Source organism: Vulpes lagopus, chromosome 2, assembly GCF_018345385.1.
Source record: "Vulpes lagopus strain Blue_001 chromosome 2, ASM1834538v1, whole genome shotgun sequence".
In the NCBI taxonomy this organism is placed as follows: domain Eukaryota; kingdom Metazoa; phylum Chordata; class Mammalia; order Carnivora; family Canidae; genus Vulpes; species Vulpes lagopus.
Window position 1 is genome coordinate 104,639,951 of NC_054825.1, and position 18,671 is coordinate 104,658,621.

The 18,671-nt window shown below is 50.9% G+C and overlaps 1 protein-coding gene across 1 annotated transcript in view; it reads left to right on the forward strand.

The window, feature by feature from the left end:
* Positions 1-18,671, forward strand: part of SYNJ2 (synaptojanin 2) — a 98,664-nt gene that overhangs the window by 12,065 nt on the left and 67,928 nt on the right. The window contains 1 exon segment of the mRNA XM_041744518.1: positions 12,336-12,422. Within this exon segment, the coding sequence (XP_041600452.1) occupies positions 12,336-12,422 (87 nt within the window).

Below are 18,671 nucleotides of genomic sequence, written 5' to 3' on the forward strand. Positions count from 1 at the left end.
GACCAGAGTCCACGGCAGATGCTTAACCTGAGCCACCCAGGCACCCCCACCCCAGCGTCTTTGTACTTGTTGTGTCTCCTGCCTGCCATCCTGCCCCCCATCCCCCGCCCCACAGACCTCTGCCTGGCCATGTCCTCCTCATTCGGGGCTATCTTGATGATTTGGCTGACACTTTCCTGGCCACCTTAGTTGAACTAGCCAGTGGCATCCACACTCCCCACACCCCCATTGCCTCTGTTCCACCACCAGCTTTCCTGTCTTCATAGCACTTATTACCAAAAGCACCTTCTTTATTGGCTTGCCTGTGTACTATGTAACGTTGCTCACCGTCAGAGTGCAGGCTCTATGGGAGGATGTTACAGGTTGCGTTGTGTCCCCCCAAAAGCGGTGTCCAAGTCCTAATCCATGATACCATGATAACTGAATGTGACCTTATATGGAAATCAGGTCTTTGCAGCCATAATTAAGTTGTAAACTAAGGTGAAGTCATATCAGAGTAGGGTGGGCCCTTGATCTAGTAGGACTAGTGTCCTTATAAAAAAGAGAAGACACAGAAACAGGTAGAGGATGATCGTGCGGAGACAGAGGCAGAGATTAGAGTGATGTGGCCACCAGCCAAGGACCCCCAGGGGCCCCCAGATGCTGGAAGAGCCAAGGAAGGATCCTTCTCTGGAGCCTTCCAAGAGAGCATGGCCCTGCCAACACCTGAGTTTGGACTTCTGGCCTCCAGAACTGTGAGAGCATAACCATGGTTATTTTAAGCACCCCAGTTTGTGATAGTACTGTCTTCCCAGCCCTGTCTGGTGTGAGGGGCAGCTCCAGAAACCCTGTGGAATGAAGAAAGAATGGCAAAAATAGCCAAGAAGATTTTGAAAAAGATTAGTGAAAACAAACTTGATCTACCAGATAGTAAAGCATACTAGAAAGCCATAAGAATGATATAATAGGGGAGTGCCTGGGGGGCAGTCGGTGAATCGGCTGCCTTTGGCTCAGGTCTCAGGGTCCTGGGATCGAGCCCCACATCGAGCCTCCTTTGTCCCCTCTGTTTGTACTCTCTCTGTCAAATAAATAAAATCTTTTTAAAAAACAGAATGGTATAATATACGAAAATCAATAAATTAGAAGAGAGGGCTCAGAACAGACTAATGTAAATGGATTGATTTATTTTATTGTAGCGCTGACGATTTATTCAGCCAGGGAAAATGTGGATATTCAACAAATGGTGTTGGTACAATTGACCAGTGCTGTGCCCGGTGGGGCTCTTCCTTTATTCAGCCAGATATTCAGATGGGGTTCCTCTTGAATTGTCTAATCTGAGAGGAGGAAACCTTGCTTGTCCATGGCACAGTGGGGGCTGTCCCTGTCCAGAGGAGCAAGTCCAGGGGTTCCTGCAGGTGACTGCTTGCACAGCCATCCATCTGGTAACTAGCTTCTCCCCTAGCTTAAAGCCTTGTGCCTGTTAGAGCCAATATCTCTCATAAAACCCCTAGAAGTACAGATTCCAGACTTCACCCAAGCCCCGAGCCTGGTGTCCTCACCAGCATGTATAATTCATCTATGGTTCTTCCCTGTCCGGGAGCAATTGACCAACAAATATCATTTTTACCATAAGCAATGTTATCTAGTAACATAGGAATCTTTATGGGGTTCCTAGGTTTTGTTAAGCCCATGAGGATGCTAATTAAGTTAAAGCTGTACATTATATCATACATTAAAGCAAATTACAAAGGCCTTTAAGGTTAAACATAAAGAGCCCCAACTTTTAAAGTCTTAGAAAAACACAAAGGAGCAGCATTCACAGATTTATGGTATAGAAGGCCTTTCTAAACAAAGCATAAAACTCAGAAGTCAAAAAGATAAAAAGGAACCTAACAAATTGAAGAAATATTTTTTTATGGAAGTATAACATACATAGAAAAATGAACAAATCCTAAATGTACAGCTCCATGAATTTTCACAAAGCGAACACACCCACATGATCAGGGTGAGATCTGGAAACAGAGCATTAACAGTACCCTAGGACTTCCTGCTCAGGCTTCACTCTGTGTCAGGCTGACAGATTGGACTACATAAATATTTAAAACTCCAGGATATCAGAAGACACCATAAAGGTAGTTTAAAAACAAGCAACAGCCTGGCAAGAAGCTGTGTATAACCACTTGCAACATATAAAAGGGTAAAAGACTGATAATCATTGGGTATAAAAGAGTGCCTGTAGATCACAAAGAAGGACAACTAGTTCACCAGAAAAGATGACAAAGGATATCTAAGTCATTCTCGAAAGATGCGAATGGCCGAAGCCACGGAGCCAGCACTGCCCCTCTGCTTCGGGCTGTACACAGTGCTGGACGGATGAGCGCTGGTACTCTCCTATTTTTCTTGCCATCTCCCTCCTGTGATTCAGGCTTGGAGGCCCCGGGACAGACACTGCATGCCACCCAGTGTCAACCCTCCCCCCTGGCCCTGTAGCTGTGCCTCCCGCCTGTCTCTCCCGTTAGGCCTTGACCCCTCTCCCAGGAGACATTTACTGCTCTTGTGCACTGGCTCCCAGGTCAGCCGCACAGGCTTCCAGATAAGCCCAGATTTGACTTGTCCTCTCGGGGACACACCTGCTGGGGTTCAAGCCAGGCTCAGTGTGCTGGGAACATCAGGGCAGAGCTCAGGTGCCTGGGGCATGTCCCACAGCTGTGGCAGGACCAGGAAGGGCAGAGAGTCGGAGGGGGCCACCATAGCCAGAGGTTAGGGCAGGCCGAAGGTATGGCATCCCATTCAGAAAGGCCAGGGTTGGGGAGGACAAAATAGGCCCCTCTTTCCCCCTTTCCTTCCTAGCTGGGTGATTTCCACCATTAAACCAGCAGACAGTGGTGTATCGTCCCTGCCCCAACCCCTCACCTCCTTTCTCTGTTCACGTGTGCTGTGGCCGCTCCCCCTCCTCCCATCCTCCATCCTTCCGGATGCGCTTCGGCCAGGCTTTGGTGCTCACGGCTCCTCTGATGCCCTCCATCCAGGTCCCCATGACTTCCACCTCCCCAGATCCCGCTAAGTTGTGTCCCCTGTCCAGAAACACCCCCAGGTGATCACACCTCCTTCCCTAGACGACGCTCCCCGCCCCCCGCCCCGCCATGGTCCTGGCTGGCTGCAGTTCTCCTGGGTGCTCAGAGCTGTACCCTGCAGGGAGTGCGCACCGGGAATCTCTGATGAGTGATGATGTTGTAGCAGGAAAGGATGTGACTTTCCCCCTCCTTCCAGCTCCCACTGGCACTCATGTAGCATAAGAAGTTATATATGCATCACACTACATGGCTTCTAAAGGGGTGCCTGTGGGCCTGCACATACACGTGTGTGTGGAAGTGAGGCTTCTCTGCAAGGGAGGAGGCTGTGAGGCAGGGTAGTAGCCGGGCTGGGAGGGGCCATTCAGATGGACCGATAATTGGGGGAGGAGGAGGAGGAGAGAGGATGTACTGAGGAGCTGGTTTGGGTTGTCAGTCAGAGAGGATACTGGAAAAGTAGTTGTACTACAACCTCCAGCCCCAGGCCCGGGCTGGCAGACCTAATTTGTTACTCATAGGAAGCAAACTGCAGAGCTTGTTGTATGAGGAGGTGACGCATCAGGACTTGGTCCAGGAGGAGAGCCTGGGGTGGCGGGGAGAGATGGAAGGCCCAGGAATGAGATCTGCGGTTAGGCTGTGAACACTGCCCCCAGGGATCTGGTCTATGGGATCCGCCCCCACGTGTACAGTGAACACACACACATTTGCAGAGAAACAGGTATCTTCCGCTTCCCCCTGGCTCCCTGGTGGGGCGGAGGGCTGCCCGGCTGTAGGGAGCCACCCACCCGCCCTACGGCCCCTGTCCCCAGGCTCTGTCCGAAGCATGCTCAGTGTAGACAACAGACTCGGCTCTGAAGGCTGCGTACAGGCCTGCATTCCAGCCCTCCTGTCTGAGGAGCCCGCCTCCTCCTCGGGCCTGGTTGCAGCCACAGCAGACCTCGGTGCAGGGAGGGGAGCTTGGAGGGGCCCACCCCTGCCTCACAGATGTTTTTCCAGCTGTGGCTGCAGGAGATTATAAATTTCCCTTTTATTTTCTCGGGTTGGTTTGCGCAGGCTAACACGGCCTTGGTGGGAGGCAGCGCATTTGCTTAGGTCATGTGTTTTCGGGGGCCCACCTCACCGCCCTCCCCCCGCTGGCTCTTTTGCGTGGCCTGGACTTTTTTGGTGAGAGAGAGAAGCAGTGGGAGTACAGGAAAGTTTCTTATTGGGGCTGCCTGCGTCTGCCCAGTTGGCTCTCATCATAGCTCTCAAGCTTCGGTTACAGACTGATGTTTTGATTTGCACTTTGCTTAGCAACCATCCTAAACCTCATCCGCCCCACCCCGAGAAAACCCATTGTCTTTCTGAAGAGCTGCTTTAGCTCTAAACTGGTAACCCTGGAAGGAACAGCGTAAGCCAGTCTGAATTGAACTCCTGAAGGAGACACTGACCTTGATCTGGATGATGCTGTCCTCTTGAGACCCTGAAATACTAGAAGATGGTTTAAAATCATGCACAAGAATGCAGCAGCCACAAATGGTACCTCCGTCTTGGACTGTCGGCATTGTTAAATTGACCTACTTATTTCTGTGACTTGTGGGCTGGGCTTCACTCGAATTTCCTTATGGAGTGTTATTGTGGAATATATTATGAGAGAAAGAAACGTGTGCGGTTAGTTTGCTTATTGATCTGGACTGGCTGTCTGCAGACCAGGAACATGGCCTGCGTGGCCTGGGTTTTAAGAATAGAGCACATGGTGGCTACGTCGGTAACTCCTACTCCTGGTGACACCAGCCCCAGCTTCCAGGGTCCCCTCAAAGGACAGGCCCATTCATTCCCAGAAAGTCCACATGGCCCTGTCATAGTTATTATAGGTCACCCGTGGTTCCTGTCAGCCTGGATGCCTTCTACCAGTCAGGACTATTTTTAATCATAAGCCATACTGTCTAGTAACTTAGATAACTTTTATCAGGTTACCACGGAAACAGGGCTAGAATGCTAACTTAAGGTCAGTTCTCTTGCAGGTTCTGTTAACCCTTTGCCCACACGCACCAGGAAGACTGTCACCCATTGCCCTGTGTTGGGATTACCTGGCTCCCTGGTGATTTTACCTCGTTCGCCACCAGTCTCTCTGATGCTAAGTTTGCTCTCATTCTTGGTACCTGCAGCCGTCATGGTGATCCTGTTGCAGCCCTTGGCTTTGGACTCCCTGACCTCCCCTCAACAGGTGTGTCCTCCACCCTGGTTTGGCCACTCTCCCCCGGCCATGCTCTGGTCCCCCCACTATCTGTGTCAAACACCCACTACCCCCACCTTTTCAGCACAGCCCTTGGTTCCCCAGTTGGGTGCTCTTTGACTCTGTTAGGACTGTGTCCCTGGCCCTGCCACCTTTCCACGGTCCCACAGTGTCCCCCATGCCTCTCCTTTGGCTTTGTGGGTCCCAGCCACTAGCTCTGCTTGCACCTCCCCCTGTGCTCCCTTGTCCCTCCCTTGCTGATACCGCAGTGAGATCCTCTCCTCTCCTGAACCGGCCTCTGTGTAGCTGGAAATTTCCAGAGACCTATTGTCATGCTGGTAGATGTCATTGCTGCTTCATGATCCCTGATTCCAGGTGGGTCCTGCAGTGACTGTCCCAATGGGCTGTCCGCATCTTCCCACCTCTCAGCTCTGCCACTCTCCTCTTCCTCCTCCTCCCCCTCCTCCCCCTCCTCCTCCTCCTCCTCCTCCTCCTCCTCCTCCTCACTCTTAGCTGCTGGACTTGCCTCTCCCTGCACTGAAGCATGAAAACATTTGGGAGGGATGTCCACACTACCTATGCCATGGTGGCTGCCTGTCCAACCCCCCCCCCGCCCCCCTGCCATCTGGCTGGTGTCTGCTCCCTTGTCTTTTATTAAGCATGGATGGACTGTTTCTGAGGGTGGTCCCCACTTAGACATCGGATTCCACTGACCTGCTCTGGAGCATTGCTGCAGCAGCTCCCCCTCTCCTACGACATTGGATTTTACTGTCCCAGAGCATTTCCACAGCATATGCGTGTGGGTGCACATGCACATGTGTATATACACATGCATGTATACACACATACACGCACACACATATACATATATACACACAAACACATACACAGGCATACACAGATGCACATGTACACATACATACCACGCATGCATGTGCACACATACATGTATGCACACACATATATAGATATATGCATGCATGCATGTATACACACATGCACAGATATACACACAAATGCAATGCACATGTGCAGATATATGCAGATATATACACATGTGCACACATACAGACATATATACACATGCACACACATGCATGCACATGCATACATGCACAGACATATACATGCATATGCATGCACGTGCACATAATATACACATATGCACATATACACGGACATATACACACATGCACATGCATACACACATATATCCACATGTATGCTCATGTACGCACACACACAGGGTTCCTCAAAGAATTGTCTCTACACAGTCTCTGTTCCTCCCTCTCCATTCAGCTTCTTGTCTCTGAACTCACCTGACACTGCTCCTTTCTGGCTACCAGTGCTGAACTGGAAGGACAGACACTCTGTCCTCATGTGATGGAACATAGAGCAGCATCTGAACTTGCTGACCACGCCTGCCTCCTTCAAACACTTTCTTCTCCGACCTCCAGGACACCACGCATTTCTGGTTTTCCTTACAGCTCTTTGGATATTTCATTCTCCTTGACTTTTGAACACACTGTTTCTGCCACTCTCTTCCCAGGTGATCCCTTCCATTCTCCAGATTTTGAGTACCTTCTGTTTGCGGGGGGCCCCCGTTTGTGTCTTCAGCTCAGCTGGACTTCCTTGCAGGACTCCAGGCTGGCACAGCTCTGCCCTCAATGTCTGTACTGGGACACCTGGGGGCACAGCAGGCTCATCGGTCTGACCTGAGCTCTCAATGTGGCCTCCAGGCTCCTTCATCCCAGTGACGGCTGCTCCAGCCTTCCCATTATCCAGGAGAAAAACTTGGCTTCATCCTTGGACCTTGTCTTTCTCTCATATCCCACATCAAATCTGTCCACAAATCCTTTTGATTTGAGCTTCAAAATATATGCAGATATCTGGCGATGTTAAGGAATTATGGCTAAGTTTTTTTCAGATGTGATAATGGTATCGTGGTTACATTTTTTTAAAGGAGGCCTTATCTTTCAGAGATTCTTACTGAATTATTTATAGATGAAATGCTAGGAAGTTTGGGATTTACTCAGTAATCTAGGGCAATGATTTTCACGTGGAGGACTCGTTAAAACAGATTTTTGTGTCTCATGGCCAGAGTTTCTGACTCTGTAGGGCTGTGGTGGGCCCGATCAGTTGTATTTCTAAGGCTGGTTGATGCGTATTGTCTGCAGTCCACATTATGAGACCCACTGATGGGTATAGGAGAGTGGTGAGGGGTACAAGAGCTGATAGCTAGGGTGGTGGTGGGTACACGGTAGTGTGGGTAGGTCCACAGCATTGCTCCAGTACTCCATTTTTCTTTGGAAATATCCATAGTAAAAAATTGTGTATGTGTATATCTGTGTGTATGTGTGTGTCCAGACTTTAACTATTTCTCAACACCTCCATTGCTACCACCCTGGTCTAAGCTAGCATCTTCTCTTGCCTGGATCGTTGCGGGGATCTCCTTGCTTTCCCCCCTGCCCCCCTAGGATCTGTTCTCAACAGAGCAGCCAGAGCAATCCTCCAAACCCTGCAATGGCTCCCTGTCACTCAGAGTGAAACCCCAGGTCTTTCTATGACCTACAAAGGTCTTTACAATGTGTCCTCCATGCTGTTTCCTCTGTCAGCCTCGGAGCTTTTTGTTGGTCCTTGGATAGTCAGGAATGCTTCTGCCTCAGGACCTTTACACATGATCTCATGGGCCTGTAGTGGCCTCCCTACCATCACTCAGCCATCCTTGTCATTTCCTTCCTGCCTGCTTTCAAAAGTCGCCCCTGCAGCGAGGTCTTCTCAGATTATAGTATGTAAAATTTCACACACGTGCGTGCACACACACCTACACGCACAACCCACACACTTTACGCCTCCTTCCCTGCTCACTTTTTCTCCTTAGCTCCTATCACTGTCTGTATTGTGCTTATTGAGCTTGTCTGTTCCTCTTGGCAGGAAGCTTGCACCGAGTAGGCCCCATCACTCTGCCTTTGTGGATATGCCTTGGCCGTGCCACTCTTCCTGGCTCCCACTCCCTCCCGGGTTGGCCTCCACTGTCATCTCACATCCATTCATGACACACGTTCCTTCTTTGCCACTGCCAAACGCCTGCCTTGGCCAGCTCTGCTCTGCAGGGGTTTTTGTCTGTTTGGTTCGCTGCTGTATTTGTCTAGGACAGTGCCAGCCATGGCAAGCTCTCACGACGCTGTCTCTGGCTGCATGGCTGAGTCCCAGGGGCCAAGGGGTGAATGAAGAAGAGGGTGGAAAGTACACGAGGGGACATTCCTTAAAGGCTGGAAATTTGTGGCCAGTGGGAGGGGAAGGAAAGGCACTCTAACATGGAGAAACCTACAGGAAATGCAACAAAAGTGTGAAAGACAAGAATAGTCTATTTTCGAAACATTAAGTAAGGGAGGACAGAAGTTGCAAATGGGCAGGCCAAATGCAGTCTGCAGAGGTGTGTGTTCAGCCCACACGATGCTTAAAATAAACTTGGATTGGTTGCCAACACTGAAAAATCAGGAGTGTCCTATTTCTCTCAAAAAACGAGAGGCTCGCTGGCACCGGGTTGGCATGGGACTGACCATCTGTACCCATTAGAGAGGGTATGCGTTCTCTGGTCCCCTGGGGCCCCCTCTAGCAGCTTCATTCATTCATTACCTGCCTGTTGCTATTGTAGACATTCCATCTGTGGCTCCCTTTTGAAGAGCAGAATGGATTTCTTCTTCCTTCAAACCTAACTGAGGGAATACAGTTGTTTGGGACTAGCAGGGATGTTGGGTGATTTTGGAACAGACTGCCTGAAAGGCCAGGCCACTGGGAGCTCTGGGGGTGGGGCAGAGAAGGCAGTGGGGTGGGGGGCTGCATTATGGGAGCAGAACGTTCCGTTCCCCCTTATACACTGAGGGTCAGAGGGAGCGTTGGAGAGAAGTGCATGGAAAAGAGAAAATTAGCTTCTAGGAGAGACAGCTTGCCAGCGAGTCTAGGCTTTAAAAAGACTGGCTCACCACATGAAAAAGTGACCAAGTGTTATGGGTTCACATGTGTCCCCGAGAAAAGATATGTCAAAGTCCTAATTTGCAGTATCTCCGAATTTGGAGATAGTCATTGCAGATGTAATTCAGTGACACGAGATGACATCATATGATGAATCCCAGATCCAATATGCCAAGTGTCCTTTTAAGAAGGGGACAAGACACAGGGACATGCACACAAAGGCCAGGAGAAGATGGGGATGAGAATTGAAGGGAGGCAGGAGGAGCACCGAGCTGAGAGCCAGAAGCAGGAGGAGGCCGGGCGGGCTCCTTCCCTAGAGCCTTCCGAGGGACGGGCCCTGCCCACACCTGCTTCAGCCCTCTGGCCCTCGGCCCTATGAGATGGTCACGTGTTGTTTGAGGCCAGTGAGGTGGAGGCTTACTGCGAGTTCCCAGGTGCAAAGGCCGGCAGAAAGGGGACCTGGTGGCCCTGAGGTGTGTTGGTTTGTCTGCTGAATAAGAGGTTAAGAGTCTTTGTTACTTGTATTGGCTAAACGTTCCTGGTGACAGGGGCTGTGATGCATGCACTTGTCACCTGCGATCCAGCAGGGCAAGCGGCCAGTTCTGTTGCCACAGCTTCTCCCCGTGGGCACGTTCCCACCCCTGGAGTGTGAACTTGACCACAGCACTTCAGTGAGCAGTTTCCTGGATGTTTTATTTTATTTTCTCAGGATGATTTGCAGAGGTAAATGAATATACAAAGGCCTCCTTGTTGTTGGTTAACAAAATGAGAACCGGGTGATACTAAGGCTTCAGGATTCTGTGTGAAGGCTTTGTAAAGCTCCGAGGGCTGACATATATATCTTTTGTGTGTCAGAATTATTCTCTTGCTTAATCAATGTGTGTCTTGAGATGAGGGCCAGGATCCTGGCCCTGCCTACAGCACCTGTGTGCAGGAGACCCCAGTCTGGACGGCCTGTGGCCTGCAGGGTTAGGATTTCACAGGATTTACCTGTCCTAGAGCAGCGAGCAGGCCCATTTCCAGAGGACTCTGTAGGCACAGGACGCAGTGTCTGGCCCTTGGCAGTGAACTTGCCATCACCTCTGGGCAGAGGGTGGTGTTCGTTGCGCAGCCAGGTGCAGATGCAGGGAATGGAGAAGCTACCTCGTCCCCCTCACCCATCATCAGTGTGGGAGCCAGAGGCCTATGGCCTCTGAGAAATGGGTTAGAGCCACCTGGGGGCCCCTTAGATATCAGCATCCTCATCTGTAGTCCCTGTGACTGTTACCTTATATGGCAAAGGGGACTTTGCAGATTTGATTTAGTGAAGGGGCTTGAGATGTGGAGATTGTCCTGGGTTACCTGGGTGGGCCCAGGGTACTCACAGGGGCCTTTAAAAGGGCGGGTGGGTGCCTGGGTGGCTCAGTTGCTTAAGCATCTGATTGCAGCTCAGGTCATGATCCCAGGGTCCTTGGGATTGAGCCCCATGTTGGGCTCAGCGGGGAGCCTGCTCCTCCCTCTCCCTCTGCCCTGCCCCTGTCTGCTCTCTCTTGCTCTCTCTCTCAAATAAATAAAAATCTTTTTAAAAAAGAGAGAGGAAGGAAGCAGGAGAGAAAGAGAGAATGAGAAGAAAAGGTGGGAGAAGAGGCCAGAGTGAGGCCGTCGCCGGCTTTGAAGAGGATGGGCAGCGGCCAGGAGCCCAGGGATGCAGATGGGCTGGAGATGCTGGGGAGTGCCAGGAAACAGGTTCTTTCCTAGAGCTTCCAGAGGAATGCAATCCTGCCAACATTGATTTTAACCTAGTAAAACCCATTTCAGAGACTTCTGACCTGCACAGTTGTCAATGCACGATTGTGTGTTGTTTTGAGCCAGTGGGTCTGGTCATTTGTCACCACAGCAGCAGGTGACTCACGCACCCTGCGGCTGCCCCTTCTCTGAACCCGGGTGAGGGAGTAGGTGGGACTGTCCCCCCAGTCCTGCTCATAATTAGCTTTAGGTTATGCCCCCTGGCCCCCCTAACAAATTCTAATCAATCCAAACAATTCCTCTGAGTATGGGGGAGGGGGTGGGAAATGTGACTTAGTAAACTGGTTGTTAACCTCTTCAGCGTCACTAACTCCTTTGCGATTCTGAGCAAAACAGCGGCTCTCAGCCCCATAAAAAAAATACATCCAGAAATTTGCGCACAGTTGCAGAGGTCATACCGATTCCCCCAAACCCTCTCCCGTGGAGTGGCCGTGTCTGCTGGGCCTCCCTCTGTCACCCCAGGTAAAGAGCCCATCTATCACAGTAATTCAGAGGCAGAGTGACTGCTTACCTAGTAAGCCTCCCTAATGGTGTCTGCGGGCCCCTTATTTGAGTTGATATTGGATTGATATTTCATTCTCTGAATATAGAAACATTCATCAGAGGAAGGATCCAAGGGCCCTGCCACCCTCCATGCCAGATGGGTCTCTGGTGTCCTTGCAGGTCAAGGGCTCCCAGCTCCGAAGGATCTTTCCGTCTGTCGGGTCTGCTATCTTCTTTTGCTTCCACCCAAGGCTGTGTCTTATCCTGGGCACTGGTGGCGAATGCTGAAGACCTCAGGGGCTCTGCTCCTGCAGCTTGCGGGGAGCCGCCTTGGGCCCAGGCCGGGGTACCAGCAGCACGTGCGTCTTCTGTGCAGCCTCCCCTGTGGGTCAGCAGGTCCCTGCAGGCAGGTGGGCACTTGCGGGCCGAGCCCCCACTGAACAATATTTAGGAAGGAAGGTCCACCCCATCGGGCAGCGATGACTCACTCCTGTTTCTGAGCCTGTATACGGGGCCGGGCCTGCGGCACCTGCTCCTGGCTGGAACCCCAGCACCTCCCGGCAGCCTAGCTGGGGACTCTCCTCACTCTCCCCAGCCCCCAGGGAGCTGTGGGCGCTTCCAGAGAGCAAGCTTTTTGTGGGAAGGTCTAAATCTCTGCAGCCTGGTGATTCGCTGATCATAAAACCTCCACACACGTTACTCGAGGCCGAGCTTTTGTCTCTGCGTTTTCTTTTTCGAGTGGGTGGGGAGCCAGATTGGAAGGCTGCGGTGAATGAACTCAACAGGAGCCCCGGGCTGATGTTGTCTGTGATGTGTTTCTCCCCCAGCTCCGGAAGAGAAGGAGGTCATTAAGGGCCAGTATGGGAAGCTCACGGATGCTTACGGCTGCTTGGGGGAGCTCAGGTTGAGATCTGGTGAGTACCCACCGGTTCCGGCAAAACAGCAGCTGTCAGAACGTCTGATGCTAGACTTTCAGGGCGCCGGGCAGAGCTTCTCTTGTGTTCGTTTGGAAAGGCTGCCAGATTTAGGCGTTTTATTTTAGCTGTTCTGATCTTTTAAAATGTTCCTTTATTTGGCTGAGCCTGCTCCTCCATGCCAGGGAGGAGGTCAAGGTGAATGAACGCAGCCTGGTTCTCACCTGTCTGTGCTGGTGGAGGAGGAGAATGTGTGCAAAGAAAGCTCACCTTCATTATTTGCCCTCCAGGACCTGAGTTTTTCCAAAGTCAGATCTGGGAGGGGCCACCCAGGGAGCTGTTTGTTGTTTACAGGAGATCCGTGCTCTAGAAGGGGTGGATGTGGGAGGTCAGAAGCCCCCGGACTCACTGGGTGGCTTGGGAGAAGAGCCGGGACAGAGCACATTGGCAAGGAGAGAAGAGCCCCCGAGCACCTGCCGTCGGACACCAAGGATGGGGTGTGAGCGAGAGGAAGGGAAAGTGCATGCAGAAAAGGGGCCACATAGTCTGACTTTGAAAAGGCTGAGAACTCACAGGAACAAGCAGGTGTCCTTGCTCATATGGGACCCTCGGGGCTGAGCTGTCGGCTGGGCTGCTATTGGGGGTCGCAGCCTTCTGGCGGGGCCCCTTGCCTTGTCCCCTCTGCGCCCCGGACCTCACCGGAGCCTTGGGGTGCTTGTGGGCTGCACCACCATTCCCCTCCTGTCTCAGCCACCTCATGTGGGTTGGCCCCACCCAGTGTGTCCAGGGACATTGGGGGCCGGAGCACAGGTGACATCCCTCATCCATCGCTTCTCAAAGTGAGAACGGCTGTGAGCTGACCAGACTCAGCACACGGCTGTTACCGGGCCGAGCGTGGTAGGGCTCCTCGTCTCCCACACCAGCTGTGTTCACAGACACGATTTGTTAAGCCAACAGAATACTGGTGTTCGACACTACTTTTCTGGGTCTTCTCTTTCGCGGGATGGTGTCTCCTGATCTGTGATGATTCCACGGATCGTTTCCAGCTAGTGTGTAGGAAAAGCACTCAGTACCCAGATGACAAGATTCATCTGTTCATGTCTGTTTTGTGCCCGGGGCTAGGTATACATTAACGTATTTAATCCTAAAGATAAGCCAATAGGATATTGTGTCTTGCCCACTGTTGATAGTAACAAAAACAGGCTCAGAGAATCAAAGTAATCGCCTCCGGTGAGAAGAGTAGCTAGGATTCAAACCCAGATCGAGCCGCCTCCATATGCTTGCTTTTCCCCTGAAAAACGTGCTGCCTGCCAGGGATTTGCTGTAGGACTTTCCCCACCGTGATTTTAATGAGGTTATGAAAAATTCCTGTGGCCCATGCTTCCAGACGATGATGTGAGGATGCCAGCTAACCTTCCATACCGCCTCCTCTGTGCCAGACCCTGTTTTGATGTATTAACTCGGTTCTCCCAAAGTGAGAGGCAGGTGCCTGTTACTGTCCTGCTTTACCTTAAGTGCTATATTTGGTCTATTCTGTGATATATATATATATATATATATTTTTTACATTGTAGCATCTTGGCTGGTAGGATGTGTTACAGTTGTTGACATCTTACAGTTATAACTGGCAGTGTTTTTCTCCGACATAAATCATTGATGCATTTTGCATGTGACCAGGGCCTGGATTTAGCACAGGGCCAGAACTCGGCCAAGGTCAGGGAGTTCTCAAATGGTGACCTGGGTTTTAAACTCGTGCCTTCTGGCACCTGGGGTTGTTTTCAACCACCAGGCTGTTCTGTCTTGAAAAGGGGCAGAAAAGTTTGAGCTTCCAAGGATAGGAAGAGCAGTACCTTTCCATCATCCCAGAGGAAAATGTTTTTTTCCTGGACTATGATCTGAGATCAGCCATGGGGAGTTGCTTTTAACGGGGAAGGGCAGCAGCCCCCCTGAGAAATATTGTCAGAGTGGGCCAGCGTGTCTGTGGGGTGTTTGGCCCACGGTCAGGGCAAGCTTCTGCAGAATCGTCCCAGGGCAGGATGTGGAGAGAGGTGACCACAGCTAGAGCTGCCCCAGGCAAGGCCCTGCTCTCTTCTATGCCACCCCCCTGCCCCTGCCCTAGGAGTGAGTTTGCACACAGGGCCATGCTCCTAGCATTGAGGATCGTCAGGTCCCCAACCACTGTTTCTCATGTCCTCTGAGTGCCCCCAGCCCTGCCTGCCAGAGTGGCTCTTCCAGGGTGGGCTGCCAAAGCTCTCCGAGGGGGTAAGGATGACCTCTGAGTTTTGGAATGTCAGGATTATTTGGCTTGTCTTCAACGCATTCCTGAAAGGGCCTAGGGTATCTGAAGGATAGAAGGATTGGGCCTTATCATGGAGTTTCTCAAATCCCCTTCGGCTGCGTGATGAAGTGCTTGGCTTTAACTTTATTTTCTTTTCCTGCTCCAAGTCCCTAACCCAGAACTATCATGTTTTCTTCTCCCGGTGTAGGGCTGTTGGGCGGTGCCGAGTGAAATACCAATTGGGGGTTGTTACCAAGATAGGCAGCCCGAGTTAGGGATGGGCATCCCCTTTGACTTTTTTTTAGGCTGAAGATCTCTGTACAAAGAAAGAGACTTCCCCTCAGGCTTATAACATGGGGCAGGTTGTTCAATTTCAACCTACCTAAGTGAAGACAGTTTTTTTTTTTAATGTTAGAAAAGAAATTAAGAAACGTGAACAAAAATTGCATACAAGTTTTATCCCAGGTTCCTAGGTTTTCATGGAGACTGTAAGTCCCTCCTTCCTCCCTGAAATGCCAGCAAGAAGGGGGGGGAGCCCCCACAATTAGCGAGGGAGTCTGGTTTCCTGATGCATACAGGATACAAAGCACAGAAAGTGAGAGTGTAGCAGTAGAAAGAATGTATCCCAATGATTATAGGGATTTAACTCCCTTTTAACCTAAGCTCTCATGGCCTCCCTGCTTCAGAACCTCAAGGGTGGAATACAGTGAGTCTGTAATGGATTGTGTCTTCTGGAGTTATGTAGTGCACAGGCTGTAAAGCTGTACGGGACGGCCCTTCTAGATTCTAGTTCCAGCTTCATAATAGACTCCCCATCTATACTTCGTAATTTCTCTAGGGCCGTATTCCCACCTGCAAAACCAGGAAAACTGCCTCATCTCTATATTACATAACTCTTAAGAGATTTGTAGGGGAGAATAAACATGGTCTGAACATGGGTACTAAGTGGGAGGGGGCTGGCCTGCAGAGGGGTCTCTCTGGGAGAAGTAGGTGTGGGGTGGAAGTCAGGTTGCTGACTCCCGGTGAATGGTTCATCTGCGTAGGCCAGTGGAGGGCTCCCTTCTGGGTGGGAAAATGAAATGAAAATGAAGTCTCTGGAGTGGGAAATTTGATAGTCTTCCGTCTTGAGATTCCGGGTATGCAGTATTCTCTAGAGAGTCTTGAAATGATGTGGCCTTCATCATTCCTAGAATAATTTATTACCTAAATCCAGTAGTGTGCTGGTAAATATTTGACATCCAGCTCTCTGGGGGGAAAAAGCCCTAATGTGTCATGTTTGCCAGTTTCTGTGGGGTAGCTGACCCACCCGGGGCGGATTTCAGGCTGAGTGCAGAGTTGGGGAAAGATGTGCACCGCTGGCTCACATGAGCTGGTGCCGGCTGCCAGCACACCGATGCCAACACCACTTTCATGTTCTAGAAAGGGAGGGTGAAAGAGATCCTTGAAGCTATGCCACGTGAATGCAGGGTGTTTAGAGTTCTGAGTTTGTTGGTGGGGGGAAGCCTTGAGGACCCTCCACTCCGTGAGTGGGAAAGCCTAGAGCTCCTAAGTCTTTTGTCTACAGCTTCAAAGTATGAGGGTGTCCTGTCCAAACAGGGTAGACACAGTGGTCTGTAGGTACCACAGGGCTGAGATTGGCACAGACCTGGCTAGGGAGCAAACTCCAAGGCTCAGCAAACAAAGAAATGCCAACGCAGGGAAAGAAAGAGGCTCAGCAGTGAGAACACACCCAGCATTGTCCCTGCACAAACGGCATTGTGTCTACGCATGACTCATCGTGATTCCAGCCCCAGCCCTTCCCAGCCAGATGACAATGGTCACAGCTAGATAAGACACGGACCCCGTTACTGCAGGGTCAGGGGGTTTGGGGCAGCTGTGCCTTGGAGTTGGGTTTTGAAGGCAGCCCTCTGGAGGGAGAGAATTTCTAAATTGACTCAAGGTCTCTGAGGTTTTTGTGTATGGGGGGGAATATAGAGAGGACAAAATTTACCATTTTAACCAGTTTAGAGTGGACAATTTGGTGGCATTAAGGACATTCATATTGTTGTACACCCATCACCTCCGTCTGTCTCTAGAAGTTTTTTCATCTTCCCAAACTGAAACCCTGTCCCCACTAATCCATACACTTTGGCGTGGCTGACTTCCATTCCTCCGCCCCGCTTGCTCAGACTGCAGGAGTTGTCTGGACCGTGAGCCTCCTGCCCTCTGGAGGGGTGTCTGCGTCCCCATGTATGTCAGCCCTTCTGGCTCTGGTGTGTCTTTTTGGCCTGTGACCCATTGCTTGCCTTCCCTGTCACCTCACCTGACTGCAGCCAGCAACCTCTGACCCAGGTGTGCTCTATCTTTGGCCAGAGCCCTGGAACCAGAGATCCTCTGGGCTGGAAGGGACATAGAAGCCATCAAGTGCTTCATTCTCCAAGGCCCAGAGAGGGTAGGAGACTGGCCAGAGGCCCCAAAGCCTGGTGGAGACGTGCTGAGTCCAGAGCCTCACCTTCTGAAGCCAAAAAGCAAGTTTGAGTTTTGTCTTTCCCTTGCTAAGATCCTTACTGATTTCACACCCCTGGACTCAGCCTCGACTAATGACTTCTGAGACTTTCCCCCTGCCCTGCCTCCCCCCAGGCCTGGCGTACTTCTTGGCTGGGAGAAAACTGACCCTAAAGTCTAGGTCCTGTGTGCAAGGTGGGCACCCAAAGGGACATCTCACACACCTGTGGCAGGTGAGTCCCACCAGCCCCATTATCCTCTAGAGACACCTTTTCTGCTGGTATCGCAAGCCAACACCATACTGACAGGTAGGCCAGGGGGCATGGACTCCCTACTACCACCACCAACACTAATAGCAATAGTCTGGTGCTTGGCTGGAACAAGGGCCCTTTCCTTAGAACCTGTAGTACATGGAGCACATCCGAGGGTTCTAGACAAGATTGGGTAGGTAGAGTTGTGTTAACACTGGGGTGACAGGGAGCCACACGCCAGCTGATTGGGGCCAGGTCCCCCTCCTGGAGGGCCCTCTGCCTAGCACAGTTCCTCTGGGGCCAAGAGACTTCCACGGCACTCAGATGTGGTCAGTGCTAAGGCGGTTTCTGGGTCCTCCCCTCTTTGGTCTAAGAACATCCCTGTGCTCAGGGGCCTGCTTCTCATCCTCCTCTGTCCCTTCCCCAACCACCCATCTTCCATCTTACCTCTCCCCCCAGAATTGCATCATGGTGTGTGGCTCTGGGAGGCAAATGCCTACAGATGCCAAACAAAGGTCCAGTTCCCACAATTGTTGTCGGCGCTGCCGAGGAAGCAGGTCACTCAGTGACTGGGTGACAGTCGACTTACCAGTCGGGTGCTAGCCAGTTGTTTGCTTTCTACAAAACTGAGGGAGAATTTCAGTGAACTGTCAGCTGACAGCATTAATAATAACTGTATGGATAGATTTTGTGATTCTTTTTTGAGATTTTATTTATTCCTGAGAAACACACAGAGAGAGGCAGAGATATAGAGGGAGAAGCAGGCTCCCTGCGGGGAGCCAGATGTGGGACTCCCTCCCGGGACCCTGGGATCACGCCCTGGGCCAAAGGCAGACGCTCAACCCCTGAGACACCCAAGCACCCCTGTGATTTTTTTTTAAATCAAGTAGCTCAGAAGGACTTTGAAGCGTGTATAGACAACATTCTATATTGTAGCCCTTTCTTTGCCATCGATGTCTTCATGTGAACGTGGTTTCTTAGTGTTCCCATCTACAAAAATGAAAAACAGAACTAAAAGTGGTATAGAAGCTGGTTTCATTCCGTTAATAAATGATATTTATTCTTTGATGAACCGGAGGTCCCATCCACCTTCCCAACAAATCTTTTTTTTTTTTATGTTAAAGCACGATTTAGCAAAGCATTTTGTTTACATCGTTCAACTGATTTTGTACTAAAAATCATCGCAGTGATAACTCAAGCCAAAGTCTTTCAAACACTTTGAGCACTAGGATCAAA